This window comes from Rhinocladiella mackenziei (assembly GCF_000835555.1).
Source record: "Rhinocladiella mackenziei CBS 650.93 unplaced genomic scaffold supercont1.11, whole genome shotgun sequence".
Taxonomy (NCBI): domain Eukaryota; kingdom Fungi; phylum Ascomycota; class Eurotiomycetes; order Chaetothyriales; family Herpotrichiellaceae; genus Rhinocladiella; species Rhinocladiella mackenziei.
In genome coordinates this window covers 205,676-223,974 of record NW_013550594.1, presented here as the reverse complement: position 1 = coordinate 223,974, position 18,299 = coordinate 205,676, and the positions used below count along the sequence as shown (strand labels likewise).

At 50.9% G+C, this 18,299-nt stretch overlaps 7 protein-coding genes across 7 annotated transcripts; 2 read left to right on the top strand and 5 right to left on the bottom strand.

Moving 5' to 3' along the window:
- Positions 1–299: 299 nt before the first annotated feature.
- Z518_11079 (uncharacterized protein) lies at positions 300–998 on the bottom strand (the record flags this gene model as incomplete). The annotated part of the gene is made up of 1 exon (XM_013411349.1): positions 300–998. One exon carries the CDS (start codon positions 996–998, stop codon positions 300–302), a length of 699 nt encoding a protein of 232 aa, XP_013266803.1.
- Positions 999–1,706: 708 nt separating this feature from the next.
- On the bottom strand, positions 1,707–2,952 carry Z518_11078 (uncharacterized protein; the record flags this gene model as incomplete). Its single annotated transcript, XM_013411348.1, has 3 exons — positions 1,707–1,838; positions 1,900–2,754; positions 2,944–2,952. 3 exons carry the CDS (start codon positions 2,950–2,952, stop codon positions 1,707–1,709), a joined length of 996 nt encoding a protein of 331 aa, XP_013266802.1.
- A 938-nt stretch (positions 2,953–3,890) lies between these two features.
- Z518_11077 (uncharacterized protein) lies at positions 3,891–5,130 on the bottom strand (the record flags this gene model as incomplete). The annotated part of the gene is made up of 2 exons (XM_013411347.1): positions 3,891–3,917; positions 4,009–5,130. The coding sequence occupies 2 exons, from the start codon at positions 5,128–5,130 to the stop codon at positions 3,891–3,893; spliced, it is 1,149 nt and encodes a 382-aa protein (XP_013266801.1).
- Positions 5,131–5,788: 658 nt separating this feature from the next.
- On the bottom strand, positions 5,789–6,359 carry Z518_11076 (uncharacterized protein; the record flags this gene model as incomplete). Its single annotated transcript, XM_013411346.1, has 4 exons — positions 5,789–5,803; positions 5,859–5,984; positions 6,034–6,185; positions 6,236–6,359. 4 exons carry the CDS (start codon positions 6,357–6,359, stop codon positions 5,789–5,791), a joined length of 417 nt encoding a protein of 138 aa, XP_013266800.1.
- A 1,917-nt stretch (positions 6,360–8,276) lies between these two features.
- On the top strand, positions 8,277–13,180 carry Z518_11075 (uncharacterized protein; the record flags this gene model as incomplete). The annotated part of the gene is made up of 4 exons (XM_013411345.1): positions 8,277–8,581; positions 8,635–11,066; positions 11,118–11,216; positions 11,634–13,180. 4 exons carry the CDS (start codon positions 8,277–8,279, stop codon positions 13,178–13,180), a joined length of 4,383 nt encoding a protein of 1,460 aa, XP_013266799.1.
- Positions 13,181–13,604: 424 nt separating this feature from the next.
- Positions 13,605–15,907, bottom strand: Z518_11074 (uncharacterized protein; the record flags this gene model as incomplete). Its single annotated transcript, XM_013411344.1, has 2 exons — positions 13,605–15,766; positions 15,817–15,907. 2 exons carry the CDS (start codon positions 15,905–15,907, stop codon positions 13,605–13,607), a joined length of 2,253 nt encoding a protein of 750 aa, XP_013266798.1.
- Positions 15,908–16,288: 381 nt separating this feature from the next.
- On the top strand, positions 16,289–18,199 carry Z518_11073 (uncharacterized protein; the record flags this gene model as incomplete). The annotated part of the gene is made up of 2 exons (XM_013411343.1): positions 16,289–16,630; positions 16,718–18,199. 2 exons carry the CDS (start codon positions 16,289–16,291, stop codon positions 18,197–18,199), a joined length of 1,824 nt encoding a protein of 607 aa, XP_013266797.1.
- Between the last annotated feature and the right edge of the window lie 100 nt (positions 18,200–18,299).

Below are 18,299 nucleotides of genomic sequence, written 5' to 3'. Positions count from 1 at the left end.
TAACATGACCTGTTCTTTTTGCCCCTATTCCTTTCCCATGAAAGGATGTCGGCGGAGGCCGTTCGTCTCGAAGCGTGGAGCCTAGAGGGCAGGTTGACTCGGCGTTGCATGCAATCCCTGGGGGCTATTCCGAACGCTTCAGTTTCGATTGGTGGCATCACAGCGAAGTCTTGCTGTCGTTAAGGGCATTGAACCCCTATGTCGCTTCGACAAGGTCAATACGTTCTTTTGTGTCTCGTAAACAAGCTCAAGTGAATAAACTTCGTGGCGGCGAGTGGATGATGGGCCTCGTCCCGTCCTCAACCGTTCTGTCTCGGCTTAATCTCTCCTTCTTGCATAATATAATAGACCACGGTGCCATCTCCGCCGCCGCCGTCACGAGCCTTCATCCCCAACAACACACGCTTTTGATCGCGGTGCTCGTACCCGCCAACTCGGCCAGTCGCGCTGCCATTCGCGCTTCCATCGGCAGGGGTGGCCTGTGTGCCCATAGGCCTTCCACTGCCCCCAGCTCCTTGCACGTGAATCACCTGCCGTTCCGGCAAGTGGTCGAAGACCGCGCAGAAGCGAGAAAGCGTCCAATTCTCGCCGAGCGATAGTGGAAGGACGAGCTCGCGCTGAACGGGCAGCGACGTATCTGGGATCGAGTGCTTTATCAGATACGTCTGCAAATCTGGATGAACGTAGCTATGCTGCGGGGGCAGGCCGGAAATCAAAGTCACTGTCTCGCCGGGGGTCAGAGGGTTTGAGGTCCCTGAGGGACTTGGCGTCGAGGACGGCGAGAGTCCTGACGACAGATTGAATCCGTCGAGATGGACGAATCCTTGAGGCGAAGTTGCGTTCAGGCTGACCAGGTGGAGTTTCAGATCTGTCCAGTTGTGCTGGTGCTGAAGATTATGGAGAATTTCGAGGGAGAGGGCTTGGGCCGGTGACTTTGCATCCGAGCCGGAGATGAGGCCGGAGAGAGCGGAAGCCTGTGGAGGTTTGGTGGACGTCATGGTGGAGGCGGGCTTGGTTCAATCGGAAAGAATGAGAGATAGAGTAGAAGCGGTTTGTCACCGAGGAAAGGCAAGGCTGCCGGAATTGGGAGCGGTATCGAAACTAGTATTCGAGGTGTCTTCCCGGTTGTTGGTTTATGCCTCCTTAAGGCACCATGTCAGGGAATCCAGCAGTGGGAGCGTCCAGATCGGTAGAGATCAGGCATCTACTGTATTGATCGGTATCCTAGTGACGTCGTCGAAGTAGTTCGAGTCTGTTAAAGCCACGGAAGTTTTCTAACATTTCTTTCTTGGCATTCAGAGGGAACATCCCGTAACCAAGTCTCAGGGCATCGTCCCATTTGCAATCAAATGCGGTCCAGGAAATATCGATGCATTAGAGTAAATGATTATTAGGTTCACCGAGTATCCGTATCCTCGCAATGAATATATCCCAAACCCCCCAATCAGACCCGCGACGGCAGCATTTGGAGGCTTCATTTAACAAAAGTCCAACACCTCATACGAACCTCCTTTGTGGTCTCTGATAGACAAGACGCCCCCTTTTGTACATCTCCCAACTAGATATACACTGTGCAGGGTGGGTATTTGATACCATAATGTCGCTGGTGGCCAAACATCGCTTCTTCTCAACCTCAAACTTCTGGCGTGGAACAAAGGGTCCCCCATTCGTCACATTCACATATCCCTATTACAAAGATCAATGGATCAGCCCGACCATTTCCCCACGATCAATGCATTTATTACATGACCTTCCTTCCAGCCTTGTTCGCTTAGGGTGAGCTTGTCGTCCAAGATTTTGCCTAGATACGCAATTCGTATTTTTGCTTTGCTTGGAACCTGGTAAACAATGTCAGCCACTGGCATTCAACAACACCCACAAATCAATTGTATTGCATACCTCGGCCTCATCTCGAATCCTTTGCGCTAATGCTCCCACCCTTTGACTTCGTCCCAACAGGACAATCACGTCAGGCCCTCCACGGTCGCTGAGACGACATTTGACTTTCATGGCGTCCTTTTCCACCGCCGCCTTCCCCTTGGCTTCTTTAATCTTTTCTCCGTTCGAGTCCTCTCTGCTCGGCGGCATGTTTCCTCCCTCGACTGCATCGAATTTGGCGGAAATGGCATCCACTTCGCCGGCGCCGGTCACGGTTTGGCCATCGACGTCAGCGGTATCCTCGAGAACATCTGTCGGGTCTGAGATGATGGCCTCGGGGATTCGATACAAGTTTCCGTTCTCATCATATGCCCCTTCCTCGAGCCTCCCCGTGGGTAAGGTCACAGAAAGAGCATCTAAGATACCTTGCGCATCTGCCAGGTCTCCTTCCTGCAGACATTCAATGACCTGTTTCAAACCATCCCAGATCTCACTTCTTCCCGTGACTCTGGTTTCGAAAAATTCATAGCGTTCTCTTTGCAATTGCACGCGTGTCCATGTCCTCCCCTTGCTTGTCCACGGCTTCGGTGGTTGCAATGGAAGATTGTAGTGATCTGCCAAGGATAATTGGTTGATTCGTCGGGATCTGTTATTGTTTACAGATTGTCGTGGAGTAGAAAGGGCGGACCTCGATGTTTCGCTCTGGTGTATGGAAAGACCCGAAGGAGGAGCAAAGATGCGAGGATCAGTGTCGTGCGAGCCACCATTGATGGCAGTCTGAGAGGTGATGGCTTGAGAAGAACGTCGAACAGGAGGATTTGAAGCGCGTCCGTGTTCTTGGCTGTCTGAGTCTGTAGGTCTTGATGTACAGCAACCCTGGAGAAAAGGAACGAGTTAGTTTATAACGATGACGCTGCGAATGTCTGAAACAAGTGAGACCTGTCGTGCCGGTAGATAGACGTTGGACCATGAGGCCGTGAAAGGTACGCGTACCATGACTCAGATCATGTTGTATGTGGCTTTGTGAGCACTAGATTTGCAGTATGTAACAGATATCATACAAACATTCCGCATGCGGGACTCCAGCAGCGTCAATGGGAGTGGTATGACTGGACCGAAGCCACAAATACAGGAAACAAGCCCATACGCAAAGGAAAGAGGCAAACGAGAGCGGAGCCAACGAAGGGCTGAAAAGATACACCGGGAGAGGGAGGAGAGGGGGGAGTGATTGTGTTCAGACAGGGCGCATGGGAGAGGGACAGTAAATGTTTCAACCAGTTTGGAGTGAGGACATTGTCGACATGGCGGTGCTCAGTGGGGTTCGATTCCAGCGTAGTCGAATCCCAAGTCCCGGCCTTTCCTGCGCGTGGCTGAGTATTGAAGACTAGCCATGAACCAGGCCATGCACCATCGACAAGACTCTAGCCGGGACGACTTCGTCTGGGGGTTCTATCGAATCCCTCGACGTTTCTCCAGGACTCACTTCTGCTGGCAACTGTCGTCGCCAGAAGCATGTGCATCACTTCTACTCGCGGTTAATGTCACTGAATCCACATATTAGCCCTTCCAACGCCCAATCGAGTCTCCCAGATGTCAGTAGTTGTCTTTTTCTGCCATCACCTGATGACCTCTATTTACCATTCCGGTCTTACAATCCGAAGTTCCTTCAGATGACGAATCACTCCCTCGCATTGCGTATCTCCTTTCAAGCCACAGAGGAATCACAATGATAAGGGGAAACAGGAGGGGGAGATAGAGAGTACATCGTTTGTCACCAATTTCATCAATCATCATCGTGAGGGAAACCAAACCTCTCCCATCGTGGAGATGTATCCATTCAGTAAATCCCTATACTGGGTCTGAAAAGAGATGAACCAATACCGAGTGACCCATGCCGGTTCCTATACGCAGATGTATATCAAACAGAAATGTACTCCGCCAGGAAAAATCCATTTCCTCACCGAAATTCAATCGAAGGACAGACGCCCTTCCCCCAAACGCCTTGCTTACCCTCATGCTTCAATTCGAGTTGTTGGTACCTGTTCCTCGTTCGTTAGCCGATGCGACAAGATCCATGCTTGGCCCCGAGACTCACTTCTCACTTTTGGAGTGGAAATATATGCCACTCACCCGCCCCTCGATTTGATTAAAACAAATATAATAGAATCCCTCGAAACTGGCTCCTTGGATGCTCTTCAGTTTATAGTCGGGGACCAGAAAGTGCTCTTTCCACCTCATAAAGATGTGTTCTTGCTGCCACCAATTTTCATGGTTCAACGGGTAAACAAAATTGATATTGCGCTTTGCTTGTAGGCTGAGTGGTCGCCATGCAGGAAATCTCGCCCAGTGCGTGAGATCCGTTTTGTCATTGGCACCCCAAGCTGGATCTCGGGTCCTGAAGCTGTATTTCTGATCTGGTCCCCCGATGATCTCGCCCGTGAAGAAGGTGGTCAACGTCGGGTGGTCCGGGGTAAGGCCACAGATTTGTAGATATCCCGACATGCTGGCCTGTTCAATGTCCACGGTCAAAACGGTCACTTCGACATTGTAAATCTGTCGGTCCGACTGTTGGGTTCCTTTGAATTTGGAATATGGCTGAAACGTGGCCGACGGATATTGAGGGCGAAGTCGCCGGTGAGAAAATTCCCATTCCTTTACGTCACTAGACCACTCGAGCTCCTGATCAATCGAGGAGATGCCAGTGCGTTTTGCACCACCACGAGACTCTCTTGTTCGACATTCCGAAGATGGTTCCGACGGAGCCGACAAAACACTCGAACCACCGTCATCCAGCGACATCGTCGCTTCTTGAGTAATGGCCTTACCAATCGGCACATGTCTTTTCGGATCAGTTTCTGCCAAATCGATCATGGGTGGACTATCATATTGTTCTGTCCGCGTGTTTTCGCTCATCTTGGTGGTGGCTTCGTCAAATATGGCGTCGTCATGGATACTTTCTTCCTCTCTCAATCGATTATCCTCATCGGTGTGCATCTTCTCTTCGAAGTTTGATGGGCCTGTGTACAATGTGTCCTCTTGCATCATCGACATTCCTGTAGCAGTATTGTTATCCACCGCCCGCCGGCTGACTTCATCTCCGTCAACAGGCCCCTGTTGGGTGAATGCGACTCTTAATTGATCCTCGCCGTTGCCTTCTGGAGGCGGGGTCGGCGGAGCTGGACACGCGACATTGTTCTGGTCTATATCAAGTTGGTGAGGACTAACCAGCGTAGTCGATGCACGGGTTGGCATTGAAGGATGACGAATTGCAGAACTATCATATGGAGCGCAGCAGATCGATTGTGAGATGGAGGAGTTGTCGTCGCTGAAGAAGACGGAATGACCGGGTGTGGGGAATCGTGAACTGGGAGCCGAACAAACTGGTCCACGGAGCACGAGATGTAACTGAGAATGAGATGGATGAGACGGATAGAGAACGAAGAGGAGTAAAGTGGAAGGAAGAACGGTGATACCATCCTCCGTTCTGCGGCCACGACCCAATTTTCATGAACTAAGCCAACCCGGCTTCGGACCTGACATAATATGGAACCACGATCGCCTCTGCCTTTGCGGGGTATCATCATATTGACTCCAACCTGGGTTTCTGGATGACCGAGTCCCACCCATTCACCCACTTCTCCATCCATCCATCCATCGATATTGTTTGTGTCACGGAGGCCATCCCCTTTTCGAGCCTTACAGTCCTGTCGCGCAATCGCATCACATATCCCAGCTACCGCGGCCATCCACCTAAACACAGTGAAATTAGAGGTGCTACGATTCGGCATTAATTTTGGAGGCGGTGCAATCTTCATAACGCTCCGTCCCAATCGCTGACAATTGTTGATTCGATCAAATTTTTCCAAGGGCTCTTCGGTTTCCGAGACAATCGGTCTGGGGCTGGAGTTCCTTAGATTGGCTTGATCTGCGGAAACCATTTCGTCAGCGTGTACTCTGCATTTCGATGGGCGCTAGCGTACCTTGAAGTGTAACGAGATCAAAGAGAACACGAGAGCTTTCAAATCTTGCACCAGATAGTAAAAGACTCGCAGTCCTTCCGGGTCTGCAGAGTCAGTGACGTCTCCCAGGGAACCAATCTTCGCAGTCTGCTATAGATTAGCTTGGGTCGCCCTTTTGTCCCGGAACGAATCTGACCTCGAATTGGATGTGGTCACTTCCCAGCCTTATTTCCAGTTCTTGTCTTCCATCTTTATTCTTTTGCGGCCACCGTGAATCATCTTCTTTCATGATTTCGCTGTCCTTGATGATGCGCTTTATCTCGGAAATTAGGAGGGAACTGACACACACTGAGTCCATGTAAGTGGGGGACGCGCCAGAGATTGGGCTGGAGACGAACTCTCTTTACGGATGAGGGAGTCATTTCGATAGTTTGAATTGTTGGCGTATCTCGCAGTCGCACTTCGTCCGTCGCCAATGACTCTGAAATCAAATTCTGCTTCCTTGTGAGCAACTTCCCCCATACCTTGACCAGGGTGCTTGACCTAAGAATTCATGACCAAATCGACCAGAATGGCCAGAACTGTTTAAAGTCACCATTATATAGATGATGGACGGGGAACTGGCTTCATACTAATATCGCACGTAGAACGGCTCGTTAGTGTTCGACATATTCGTGGATTAGCAATGCAGGAGTGAAATACGCAATGAAGAGAAGTCGAGGACAACTGCTATTGTGTCGCTGACGAGCTTTGTTCACAGCAGTTGAGAAATTCAAGATCTTTTCTTCCTCAGGTGGGACAAAAAGCCACTGCCAAGACCAATGTTAACCCGGAGCCAACCCAATTTTGCATTTGGGACCTCAACCAGTTGCCCCCCCTCTGCTCACGACACAGATACTCAGGATGAAACACAATAGATCTGGTCGGATTTTATCCAATCTGCAATGGCAGATCCTCTGTCATCTAGTTCCCCGATCCCTACGCAGACATCGAACTCCGACCGAGGCATCAGCACCCCATAAGGTCCAATGCCTCTTATCCAATGAAGTTACCGACGGACGATTCCGAGTGAGGCAAAAATAACAGAGTAACATACTCTGTAAGCGCACCAGGGGTGAGGCTTGAGCGTCGGAAATGACTTTCTGAATACCTTGGATTCATGACATGAGCATTTCGTGTTGACCGCGTCTCGTGCCAGTATTGTGAGGCTGTCCAATACGTGGGCCAATACGGAAAATCGTGTGTCAGATCAGGGGACGAAGACTAGTCAGACGGTAAGCCAGACCATAGTAACAAGGAACGAGAACCAGACGTTGTCACCGGCCCCTTCACCCTGCTTCTATTTCAAATAGGCTTGACTGCAGTCTTGGGCGTTTGGAAACGGGCAGCGGGGGTGTATAATGACGAATTAGATCAGGAATAGTCAGCCACATCACTTTTCGAGATCGATAATTTGGTCAATCGCATTGGGGAAACCGGTTGTCGCCCGACTGAAGGGTTTAATTCAAATGTAATCGGAGATGTCGAAGTTCGACCTGATCCGCGGCCATTCATAGGGAACTGAAGGAGGAATATTGCCATGAAATTGGCATCCAGAGAGTAGTCGGCCACTGAATATGTGATCTGGTTCGTGCTGGGCGAGAAGAGGTGATGGCAAGGATTCCGGGTTCTCCTGGAGCAACGAATCGGCGCTGAAGGCGGAAACATCCCTCTTTGTGCCAAAGGAAGGTTCTGGGCCAGCTTGGAGTTGTGCCAACCTAGTTTCCAGTTCCGCAACATGGAGCTCCAATGAACGGATGTATTCGACAGGTAAAGCAGCATAGCCGCTCTCGTCATGATTCCTCGGTTTACCTTGTCCAACAGCCGCATTGTTATGGATCTAGAACATTAACGGGCCCTCAGCCTGGAACCTGAGAGAACTCTGGTCCACTCCAGTTAAACCGGAAGATCAAATCGAATATTGCCTCAGAAGGCCAACAAGGGCTATGTGGCATCGCCGAGCAACCTGCTAAATGCTTCTAGATAGAAACATAATATAGATGTGCGGGACCGACGAGATGAATCCAGCTTGCAGGTGATGAAGGCAAGGGGCATTGACTTCACCCCAAGGTTTCGTACTCCGCACTAGCAAGACTGCGTATGTTCTGCCAAGCCACTCACACAATTTGGACACCTCGACGCCTCGAGAAGGCTCTGCAGTGGGCATATCTATCCATGTGTTCTCTTCTTTAAAACATTTGACCTTTGACACCTCGGTGAGGTGTCGTGCCCCTACCTAGTAAAGTTTCACCGGATACATTTCCAAGGCTCGCGAATGATGTACTGATCATTTTCTACCACCTCTCGTTCTTGCGCTGCATCCGACCAACCGTTCCCATTGAACATTCGATCCCTTTCCTCAGTTCCCTTTTGTCGGTGCCGGAGGCACATTCCGCAACCATGGCGACCTTTCTCGACAATTCCTACAGCCTGGTGCATTTGGACAACACCGCGGACCAGCCTAGTCAGCAGGATCTGAAGACGCAGCTGGAGAAGGGCACAGATGAGACTAAGCTGGACACAATGCGGAGGATCTTAACCGTAATGCTGAATGGCGATCCTATGCCCAACCTATTGATGCACATCATTCGCTTTGTGATGCCCTCCAAGAGCAAGCCCCTGAAGAAATTACTCTATTTCTACTACGAGATATGCCCCAAGTTGGACGTCAACGGAAAGTTGAAGCAGGAGATGATCTTGGTGTGGTATGGCAGAGTCTTCAATGCCCACGAAATGACCCAGGCTAACAGGACCCCAGCAACGGAATTCGGAATGATCTTCAGCATCCCAATGAGTTCGTCCGAGGAAACACTCTGCGGTTCCTGTCAAAACTTCGGGAACCTGAACTGATCGAGCCTCTCCTCTCCGCTGCTCAAACATGCCTTGACCACAGACATGCCTATGTGAGAAAGAACGCTGTCTGGGCGTTGGCTTCGGTCTACCAGCATGCTCAGCACCTTATTCCGGACGCTCCAGAGATGCTTCACGTGTTCCTCGCCGGCGAAAGCGACACGACATGCAAAAGAAACGCATTTGCTGCGCTGATGACCATCAGTCATGACAAAGCCTTGGAATATCTCACTGGTGTCTTGGATGGAATCCCCAACGCCGATGAATTGTTGCAACTGGTTGAGCTTGAATTCATCCGAAAAGATGCGGTTCAAAATCAGGCCAACAAGGCACGGTATCTGCGATTAATCTTCGATTTGCTGGAAGCCAATACGAGTACGGTGATCTACGAAGCAGCTACTTCTCTCACATCCCTCACCAGCAACCCAGTGGCGGTGAAAGCAGCGGCCGGGAAATTGATTGAACTTAGCATCAAAGAGGCGGACAACAACGTCAAGCTTATCGTCCTTGATCGGGTCGACCAACTACGAAGGCGGAACGGAGGTGTTCTTGACGATCTGACCATGGAAATACTACGTGTCTTGTCTAGCCCCGATCTTGACGTCCGACGAAAGGCCCTCGGCATTGCACTGGAGATGGTTTCGAGCAAAAACGTACAAGAAATAGTCATGCTCTTGAAGAAAGAGCTCAGTAAGACCGTGGTGGAACAGTATGAGAAGAACTCGGAATACCGACAACTTTTGATTCAGTCTATCCATCAATGCGCCATCAAATTCTCGGAAATCGCCGCCAGCGTCGTCGATGTCTTGATGGACTTTATTGTCGACTTCAACAACAGCTCGGCCGTGGATGTTATTTCATTTGTCAAGGAAGTGGTGGAGAAATTCCCCAAACTGAGATCGTCGATCGTGGAAAGATTGGTGTCCACTTTGGGCGAAGTTCGAGCTGGAAAGGTATATCGTGGATCCTTATGGGTGATTGGCGAATACTCTTTGCAAGAGAACGACATCAAGGAAGCCTGGAAGCGAATCCGGGCAAGTCTTGGAGAGATACCCATCTTGGCTTCTGAACAACGATTGCTGGATGAACAGTCCAGGGAAGATGGTGAACCAAAGGAGCAGGTCAATGGTCATGCAGCAGCTAAACCAGTCTCTAGTGGATCACGAAAAATTCTTGCTGATGGGACGTACGCGACTGAGACGGCTCTGACCAGCGATTCGGCGGCAAAAGCCCGATTGGAGGCGGTCAAAGCAGCCCAGAAACCACCTTTGAGACAACTGATCTTGGATGGTGATTATTATTTGGCCACGGTGCTCTCGTCCACACTGACCAAACTTGTCATGCGACATTCAGAAATTTCCCCTGACCAGGCCCGAACCAATGCTCTCCGCGCCGAAGCGATGCTGATCATGATTTCAATTATTCGGGTCGGACAATCGGATTTTGTAAAGGCACACATTGACGAAGATTCGGTTGACCGTATCATGTCCTGCGTGCGAGCATTGGCAGAGTTCACGGAGCGGAAAGAGCTCGAGACGTCATTCTTGGACGACACTCGAAAAGCATTCAGAGCAATGGTCCAGGCCGAAGAAAAGAAGCGTGCTGCTAAAGAAGCGGTCGAGAAAGCTAAGACGGCCGTCCAGGTGGACGATGTCCTCTCGATACGCCAATTGGCGAAGAAAAGCGCCGGTGATGGAACAGACGAGATGGAGCTCGACTTGGAGAAAGCCACTGGAGGCGACACATCTTTCGAGGATCTTTCGTCGAAGCTCAGTCGTGTGGTGCAACTTACAGGGTTCTCAGATCCCGTATATGCTGAGGCCTATGTCAAGGTGCACCAGTTTGACATTATCCTGGACGTGCTGCTGGTGAACCAGACACACGAGACCCTTCAGAATCTTTCTGTCGAGTTTGCGACGTTGGGCGACCTCAAAGTGGTAGAAAGGCCAACCACGCACAATTTGGGACCGCAAGATTTCCTCAACGTGCAATCAACAATCAAAGTATCCAGTACCGATACCGGTGTTATTTTCGGCAATGTTGTCTACGACTCACCGTCGGGAACTGATACTCATGTCGTGATTCTGAACGATGTCCATGCAGATATCATGGATTATATTCAACCGGCGACTTGTTCCGAATCAGCATTCAGAACCATGTGGACGGAATTCGAATGGGAGAACAAGGTTAATATCAACAGCACGGCGACGACCAAGACATTACGGGAATTCTTGGATCGATTAATGAAGAGTACCAACATGACTTGCCTGACGCCCGATGCAGGATTGAGGGGTGACTGTCAGTTCTTGAGTGCGAATCTATATGCACGGAGTGTTTTTGGTACGTTTGGACAGCGTGTCTGATACTTCGAAGTCTACTGACCAGCTCCAGGCGAGGATGCATTGGCCAATCTTAGCGTCGAAAAGACGGCGGACAACTCGATTGTAGGATTCATCCGGATCCGGTCACGTTCACAAGGGCTGGCATTGAGTTTGGGGTCATTGAAGGGATTAAAAGCTGGCACATACTAGGAGAAGATTGAAGGAGTGGGAACTTGAGCCCCCTGTGATGGTCGATGGCAAAGGTGCCACTAGAGAATAACATGAGACCACGTGAAATGCGAAAGAGGGGACGAAGATCCCCGAGACTCGTGCTGTCGTCCTTCACGTGCAAGGCTGAAGTAATCCACTTGTGAAAACCAACTTCGGTTCATTTCAATTTTCCCAGCCATCGCATTCTGCCAACAGCCTGAACTTGCTCTTCATGTTGCCCCGACCAAGGTTGCAGCATCATGTTTCTGCTGCCGGCATCCCCGTAAGATCCAGGCTTTCGCCCTCAATTTCTTTGGTTCTGTCCTTCTGTCATTGTCACCGGTTGTCTGTCACTCTGCTTGACCCGATTCCGCAGCCCATCCCATCTCGCACGCTCCGTCGCGTCTTCGCGACTTGTCTTCGTGCTCCAACCCCGAGAGCATGGCTCCGTGGCTGCGGCTTGCAGCTCTCCCTTCGTCTCTTCTGGCTCTCATCACCAACGCTGCGTTGCCGGTGTCGTCCCAGAATCTGAACTGGCCGTACAATCTTCCACCCGACTCGAAATACCATCCCGAAGATGAAATGCTGATCAAGCGAGACATTGACATTCAGCAGAAGCTACAAAGGAAGCCCCTGGCTGGCGTGCGAAAAATGAGCGGAGACCCCGGGGAAAAATTCTATCTGGACTACTGGATCTTTGGGGAAGAGGAGGAGTTGAATAGTTCCATGAATTCGGGCAATGCATCCTTGTTCATCGCCTTGGACCAGCCTCTCCGAGGACATACTCACCAACCAAGTCCGCGCCGGTTTGCTCGGTTCGTGAGATTACCGGGTTGGCATTTGTTTGAAAAGCGGGATTTCCAATGTCCCTCCGGCACGACGGCCTGCACCTCCATCGACAGGCCCAACAGTTGTTGCTCAACTGGCTCCACATGTCAATTAGTACAGGATACCGGAATGGGTGATGTCGGATGTTGTCCGGACGGCCAGGTCTGTACGGACTCGCTTTCCACATGCGATTCAGGGTTTACTTCCTGCCCCGACGATGGGGGCGGCTGTTGTCTTCCAGGGTACGCATGCTTCGACGTCGGCTGCGTGCAAACGTCTACTGCTACTATCTTGACCAATCCGACACCCTCAACGACGACCGTCACGTCGTACACGACAATAACACCCTCTATCTCGACTCCCTCATCCACGTCAATCACTACGTCAGCATCAACACCGATCCCTTCTACTCTACCACCCGAGATCTCCACTGTCACCAGAACCGTCACCGTCACTTCCTCAGCCCCGAGCAGCTCGACATGCTCATCGGGCTACCGGTCATGCCCAGCCTCGCTCGGTGGAGGCTGCTGTCCAACGGATCGCGAATGTGGCTCCGCCAACTGTCCAGAATCAACCTCCGCCACCCCGATACCACCGGTTCGTCCAACAAGCTTGACCACGACGGTAGAGACCACCACCGCGCCTGCACCGACCACAAGCTCCAGCTCAACATCCGTCAGCGGCTGCCCGACCGGTTTCTACGCTTGTAGCGCCTACTATGTAGGCGGCTGCTGCCAAATCGGACGGGACTGTGCGTCGACATCCTGTCCCACCAGCGCCAGCACCACGCTCGTCGACTCCGGGACCCTCACGATTGTGGCGCCCACGGGCAGCGGCATCACCGCTCCCGGCACATTGTTGACCGGCGCCTGTGCTCAAGGCTGGTCGACTTGCGCACCGGATCTCGGCGGCGGCTGCTGTCCCTCTGGATACCAGTGCGGCGTTGCCAGTTGCGCGGCGAGTGTCACGGGTGGTTCGAACGTAGGGAAAATGCCTCCGAATTCAGCGAGGAGAAGATTCAACGTTGAGTCTTGGTTTTTGATTCTTCTTCCGTGTTGTTTGGCCGGTTTGCTTTTGGGCTGTGTTGTATTGTAAGGGATACCAGTACCGCAGAACTTGGTTTAGCATGTAAATTTAATCATCGGTCAATGTACATGCCCAATGTCTTATCAATGAAGAAGATGATTAGAAGACGGAATATTTCCCTAATCTTTCTCGTTGTGTGTCTGACTGTTTGCCGGTCTGTCTGAATAAACATACCCCCGTTAATGTCCACCGCAATGCCATGCTGGCCAAATCACTCATTTGCTTGCAGACATGTGACAAAAAGAAAAAAAAAGCGCTTTTTGTTATTATTCGAGCCCATTCTTCTTTCCTTCCATCCGTTCGCTCTCTCTTATGAGCCAGAACAATCCATGGAAACATTCGGCCGTAGATGCATTTGCCTAAATCTATGCGCAAGGCTCTCCATCTCATGATGATGATGATGATGATGATGATGATGACGACGACAATATCATCACTGAACCAACGATCCAGCCTCGCTCTTGATGATCTCTGCGACTTTGTCTGATAGCTCGGCCGGCTTGTTGATAAGGACGTGTTTCAATTGTTTCCTGTACTCCAGCAGCTGTGTGTTCGTGGGATCCTGGGCGTTCACAGCGAGCAAACACTTGGTGGCAAGGAGGTATTTCTTCCGACGCATGTACAATTCGAAGCCAACGCATTGGGCCTCGACAATCTGCGAACACCATTCGAGCAAAGGAGTGAGGAACTTCATGGCATCCTTCAGTGGCTCTTTCGTCTCGAGGAGCGCCTTACCAAACGGATCGGGATCTTCCTTCTTTGTATCTGAATCCTCACTCTTCGGCATCGGTTTGGCCGCTTTCATGGCCGCTTTCTTCTCCGCCTCGGCCTTTTCCATCTTCTCTTGTTCTCGTTTCGCCTTTTTCAAAGCCTTCTTGCGATCCGCGGCGCTCATTTCACTAGATTTACCCGTCCCGTTGACGTTGTCCATGATGGGGCCGTGGACGAGATCAGGATTGTCAGAGAGAAGAACGTAAGCTTTGACTGCCGAGATTGCCATCGTGGAGAAGAAGGGATGTTCACGGAGGCGGTCCTCCCAACGCAACATGTCGACGTACGCTCTTATCATACCTTTCCGCAAAGAGAAATTGTGGAAGTCGAACTGATCGTCTTGCCAGACATCGAAGATGGCCAGGATCTGGTGGAAGCGTTTGAGCGCGAGGCCGAGTTTCCTTTGACGGAGATATGACTGTCCATCTTCGGTCAGATACCAGACACATTGCATATCGACAAGATCTCCCAGAGGACCGCCGGTCTTATTTTGCGTAAATTTGCTGGCGGTTTCGAGGGCTTTGTCATTCTGGTCAGATCGTAGCTGATATTTGGCGCATTTGGTGTTAATGGCCCGATCCTTCTCATCCAAAGCCCGGGCTTGATCCATCACCTCGGCCGCCTTGATCAGGTCACCCTTATGCTTGTAATACCTGGCTTTAACACCGTGAAAGTCAACTGACTTGGGATCTAGTTCTATACACCGGTCGGCGTATTCCCGAGCCTTGTCAAGATCGCGACTGAGTTTGTAGTTATAATGTTGTGCCAGGAAATAGAGAACTGAGGATTTGAATCGTGATTCTTCTTTGCCGTCACCGTTTTCGGTGGCACCGTTAGTTTGTGCTCCAAGGTTTCCAGAAGAATACCCTTCGACTAAGTCTTGAACAATGTCGCGTTTTGACGTGTCGGCGTACAAATGCTTGATATTCGCAAATGTTGAAGGAACACCTTTTCGGAACATTTTCTGCAAGTAGGAGTCGGCCGCTTGTTTGAACTCGTCCCCAGCAAGAACGTCCAACGGTCTCCGTCTCGGAAGGTCTGCTTTTGGATATTTTTCGGCAAGTTCTTGATATGCCCGTTTGATTTCGGACATGGGGCCATCTTTCAACCCCTTTGCAGCAATGTATCCGTCGTAATATGCCGAATGGTCTGGATTGCGCTCCAGCAAAGCGGCATAAGCAGCTTCGGCCTCGGACTTGCGATCCAGTCGAGCCAGATAGTCTGCCCTCATTTCCATTACCCCAAGAATGTCAGGACTCTTCTTTCCGACCGCTTCTAGATGGTCCAATGCTTTTTCCACCTCGCCGGACTCTGCAATGACATAATTCTTGTAGAGAACGGCTTCCCAGTGCTCCATGTCCAACCGGTTGGGTTTCGTCTTAAGCGTTTCTTCATAGGTAGTGAGAACATTCTCCGCATCATCATAGTTTCCAGCGAGATGGTGTGCGATGGCCAGGGCAGTCCAGTTTTGCCGAAAACCTGGTTTCTGCTGGAGCATAATTCTTCGACTCTGGATGTAACCGTCATAGTCTCGCATTTGTATCTGGAGATGGGCCAAGTCTCTCTGAATGGGTGCCGAATCAGGCTCTAGTCTCAATGCAAACTTGTATGCTTTTATGGCCTCCTCGTAGTTCTTGTCGAGACGATACAGCAAACCGTACACGTGCCAGCATACATGCGACTTCATATTATTGTTGAGGGCCGTTTTGGCTAGAGCAAAGGCTTCGTCCGTATGACCTTGGTGGCCCAATATCAGGGCTTTCATAGCTTGAGTATCGGCATGATTAGGAGTTTTCCGAAGAATTTGTTCGGCTGCCTTGAGACCTATTAAACCGGGGATGAGCCACGGCCATGACGGCAGGAAGACGATGTACCTCTTTTATACTGTTTGTTTTCAAAGTTGCGGACAACTTGTCTGAAAAGAGCGCCATCTTTGTGGCTCAATTGTGGTTGTGGCTGCGCCATATCGACGAGGACGGCGACGAAAGGACCGGTGGATAGGCGAAAAGTACGAAAGTGTGGCCGGACCTTCACAAGAGACTAGAAGAAAAGGAAGATCAAATGAATGGTGGGCTAACACATGTTCGCGAATATGCTACAGACCACAAAGTTGTACACAAGGCCCTCCGCGACGAGATGAGTAGAGAGTCGATGTTTGATGTTGGAGGAATCAAATCCCAAGACCGACGACTTGCCCGTTGCTGGTTGCAGTTTGGCAAGTTTTGGCTGGTAGCCTTGCTGGCCTTGGCAGCGTCGGTTGCTTTTACCGTGAGTTCGTGTTGCCTCCAACTTCCTCGATTTTTTGCCGCAGAAGAACCCGCCCAACTTAATCCGGATCCGCTCCTCATGGCAACCCTTGCAGACGAACTTCTGAACGATTTTGAGGATGAGGACTCCGAAAACGAGGATAAAGCGAACGGGTTTCACGACGGAACCGATGCCACCGTTCCTACGGGCGATGGCGATGACGACCGACATGAGAACGGATCTCCACAAATGGAGCTAATAGAGGATGGCGACGAAATGGACGACGCCGAGGAAGAGCTCGCTGTGAAAGACACTGCGTTGGCCGACACAGTGGACGACGAGGACGATACCAAAGCAAAGATTGAAAAGATGCGGTTGGGAGGCGTCCGTGATGTGAGGAGTGTGGCTGGCTTAATGAAGACTTTACAACCGGTTCTAGAGGTAAGTTCCCTCTTCTGCTTATCCTGCCCAAAGTCTTTCTGGTTACATAGTTGGCGGTGCAGTCCTGACGCTCTGTCCATTCCACAGAAAATTGCGCATTATCAGAATATTCCCCCTGACCAGCGAACAACAAACGTGGGATCTATCGAAGACAACCCCGAGTATCACCTGTTGACGCAATCGAATTCCCTTTCCACTCAAATCGACGGCGAGGTCATTCTTGTTCACAAATTCATCCGAGACCATTACTCCGCGCGATTCCCGGAATTAGAGACTCTTGTAACAAATCCGCTAGACTACGCCAAAACCGTCGCGATCCTCAAGAATGGGCCTTTTGATAATATCAAGGCCTTGGCCGATTCTTCTGAGAACCTTGTTGGAGCCACTCTCAGGTCCATTCTTGATGGGCCAACGCTCATGGTGGTGACCATGGAAGGAACTACAACGAGAGGTCAGGAACTGAGTGAAGTGGAGCTTGAGACGACTTTACGTGCCTGTGAAATGATACTGCAGCTGGACAAAGCAAAGAAAGTTCTTACGGAATATGTTCAGTCCAGAATGAACATCTTTGCCCCGAATCTGACCGCACTCATTGGCTCGCTCACAGCAGCTCAATTGCTCAACTTTGCCGGCGGTCTAAAAGGTCTCGCAAAGACTCCAGATCGAAATATTCCAGCCATGGGATCAAGGAAACAGAAGCAAAGTGGTTTGGCTACCAACGTGGGCATACGACAACAAGGATATCTCTATCATTCCCCTCTCATTCAGAGCATCCCCACCGATTTGAAAATACAAGCGATGCGCATCGTCTCGGGCAAACTCGTTCTTGCCGCACGGGTAGACAGTGTGCACCAGGCGAGGGATGGTTCAACAGGAGAACAGCTTCGCGATGACTGTCTCAGACGACTCGATAAACTCACCGAACCTCCACCAAATCGGGGACCAAGGGCCCTCCCAGCCCCAGATGATAAACCCAGCAGAAAACGTGGCGGAAGACGAGCACGTAAAGCCAAAGAAGCCACCGCCATGACTGAGTTGCGGAAACAACAAAATCGGATGGCTTTCGGTAAGGAAGAGAAAGAGGTTGGCTACGGAACTGGTGAAGGCACAGCGGGATTGGGAATGATCGGCCAGCAGAATGATGGGAGGATCCGGGCCACGCAAATCGATCGTCGGACCAAGGCGAAATTGAGCAAGAAAAATCCTGGCTGGGGTGGTCCTGGGACGGCAACAAGTCTGAGCCACGGCACCAATACCTCTTTGAGAGGGTTTGGAAGTTCTTTGGGAGGAAACGCGACATCGCTTCGAGCTCAAGGTCTTCGGACCAGCGGAGTGGGTGCCGGAATTGCCAGTTCGATTGCATTCACACCTGTCCAAGGTCTTGAATTGGTTGACCCGAAAGCGCAAGCCGAGCTTAAGAGAAAACGTGAGGCGGAGAATTCGGGGTACTTTTCTAGTGGCACATTTACACAGGTCAATGCCGTGAAGACGGATGGAGGCTTCAAAGTTCCCCAGGTGCCGCCCAGCAAAAAGGTAAATATGGGCCCACCTCCAGCGCCTCCCAAGTGAGTCCGGTTTGAATGGGAACGATTGGCACAGTGTGCGACAATTTAAAACCTCCCACATCCAGCCGGATTTGAGCGGGAACAAATCTTCCCGCGGCTACAAT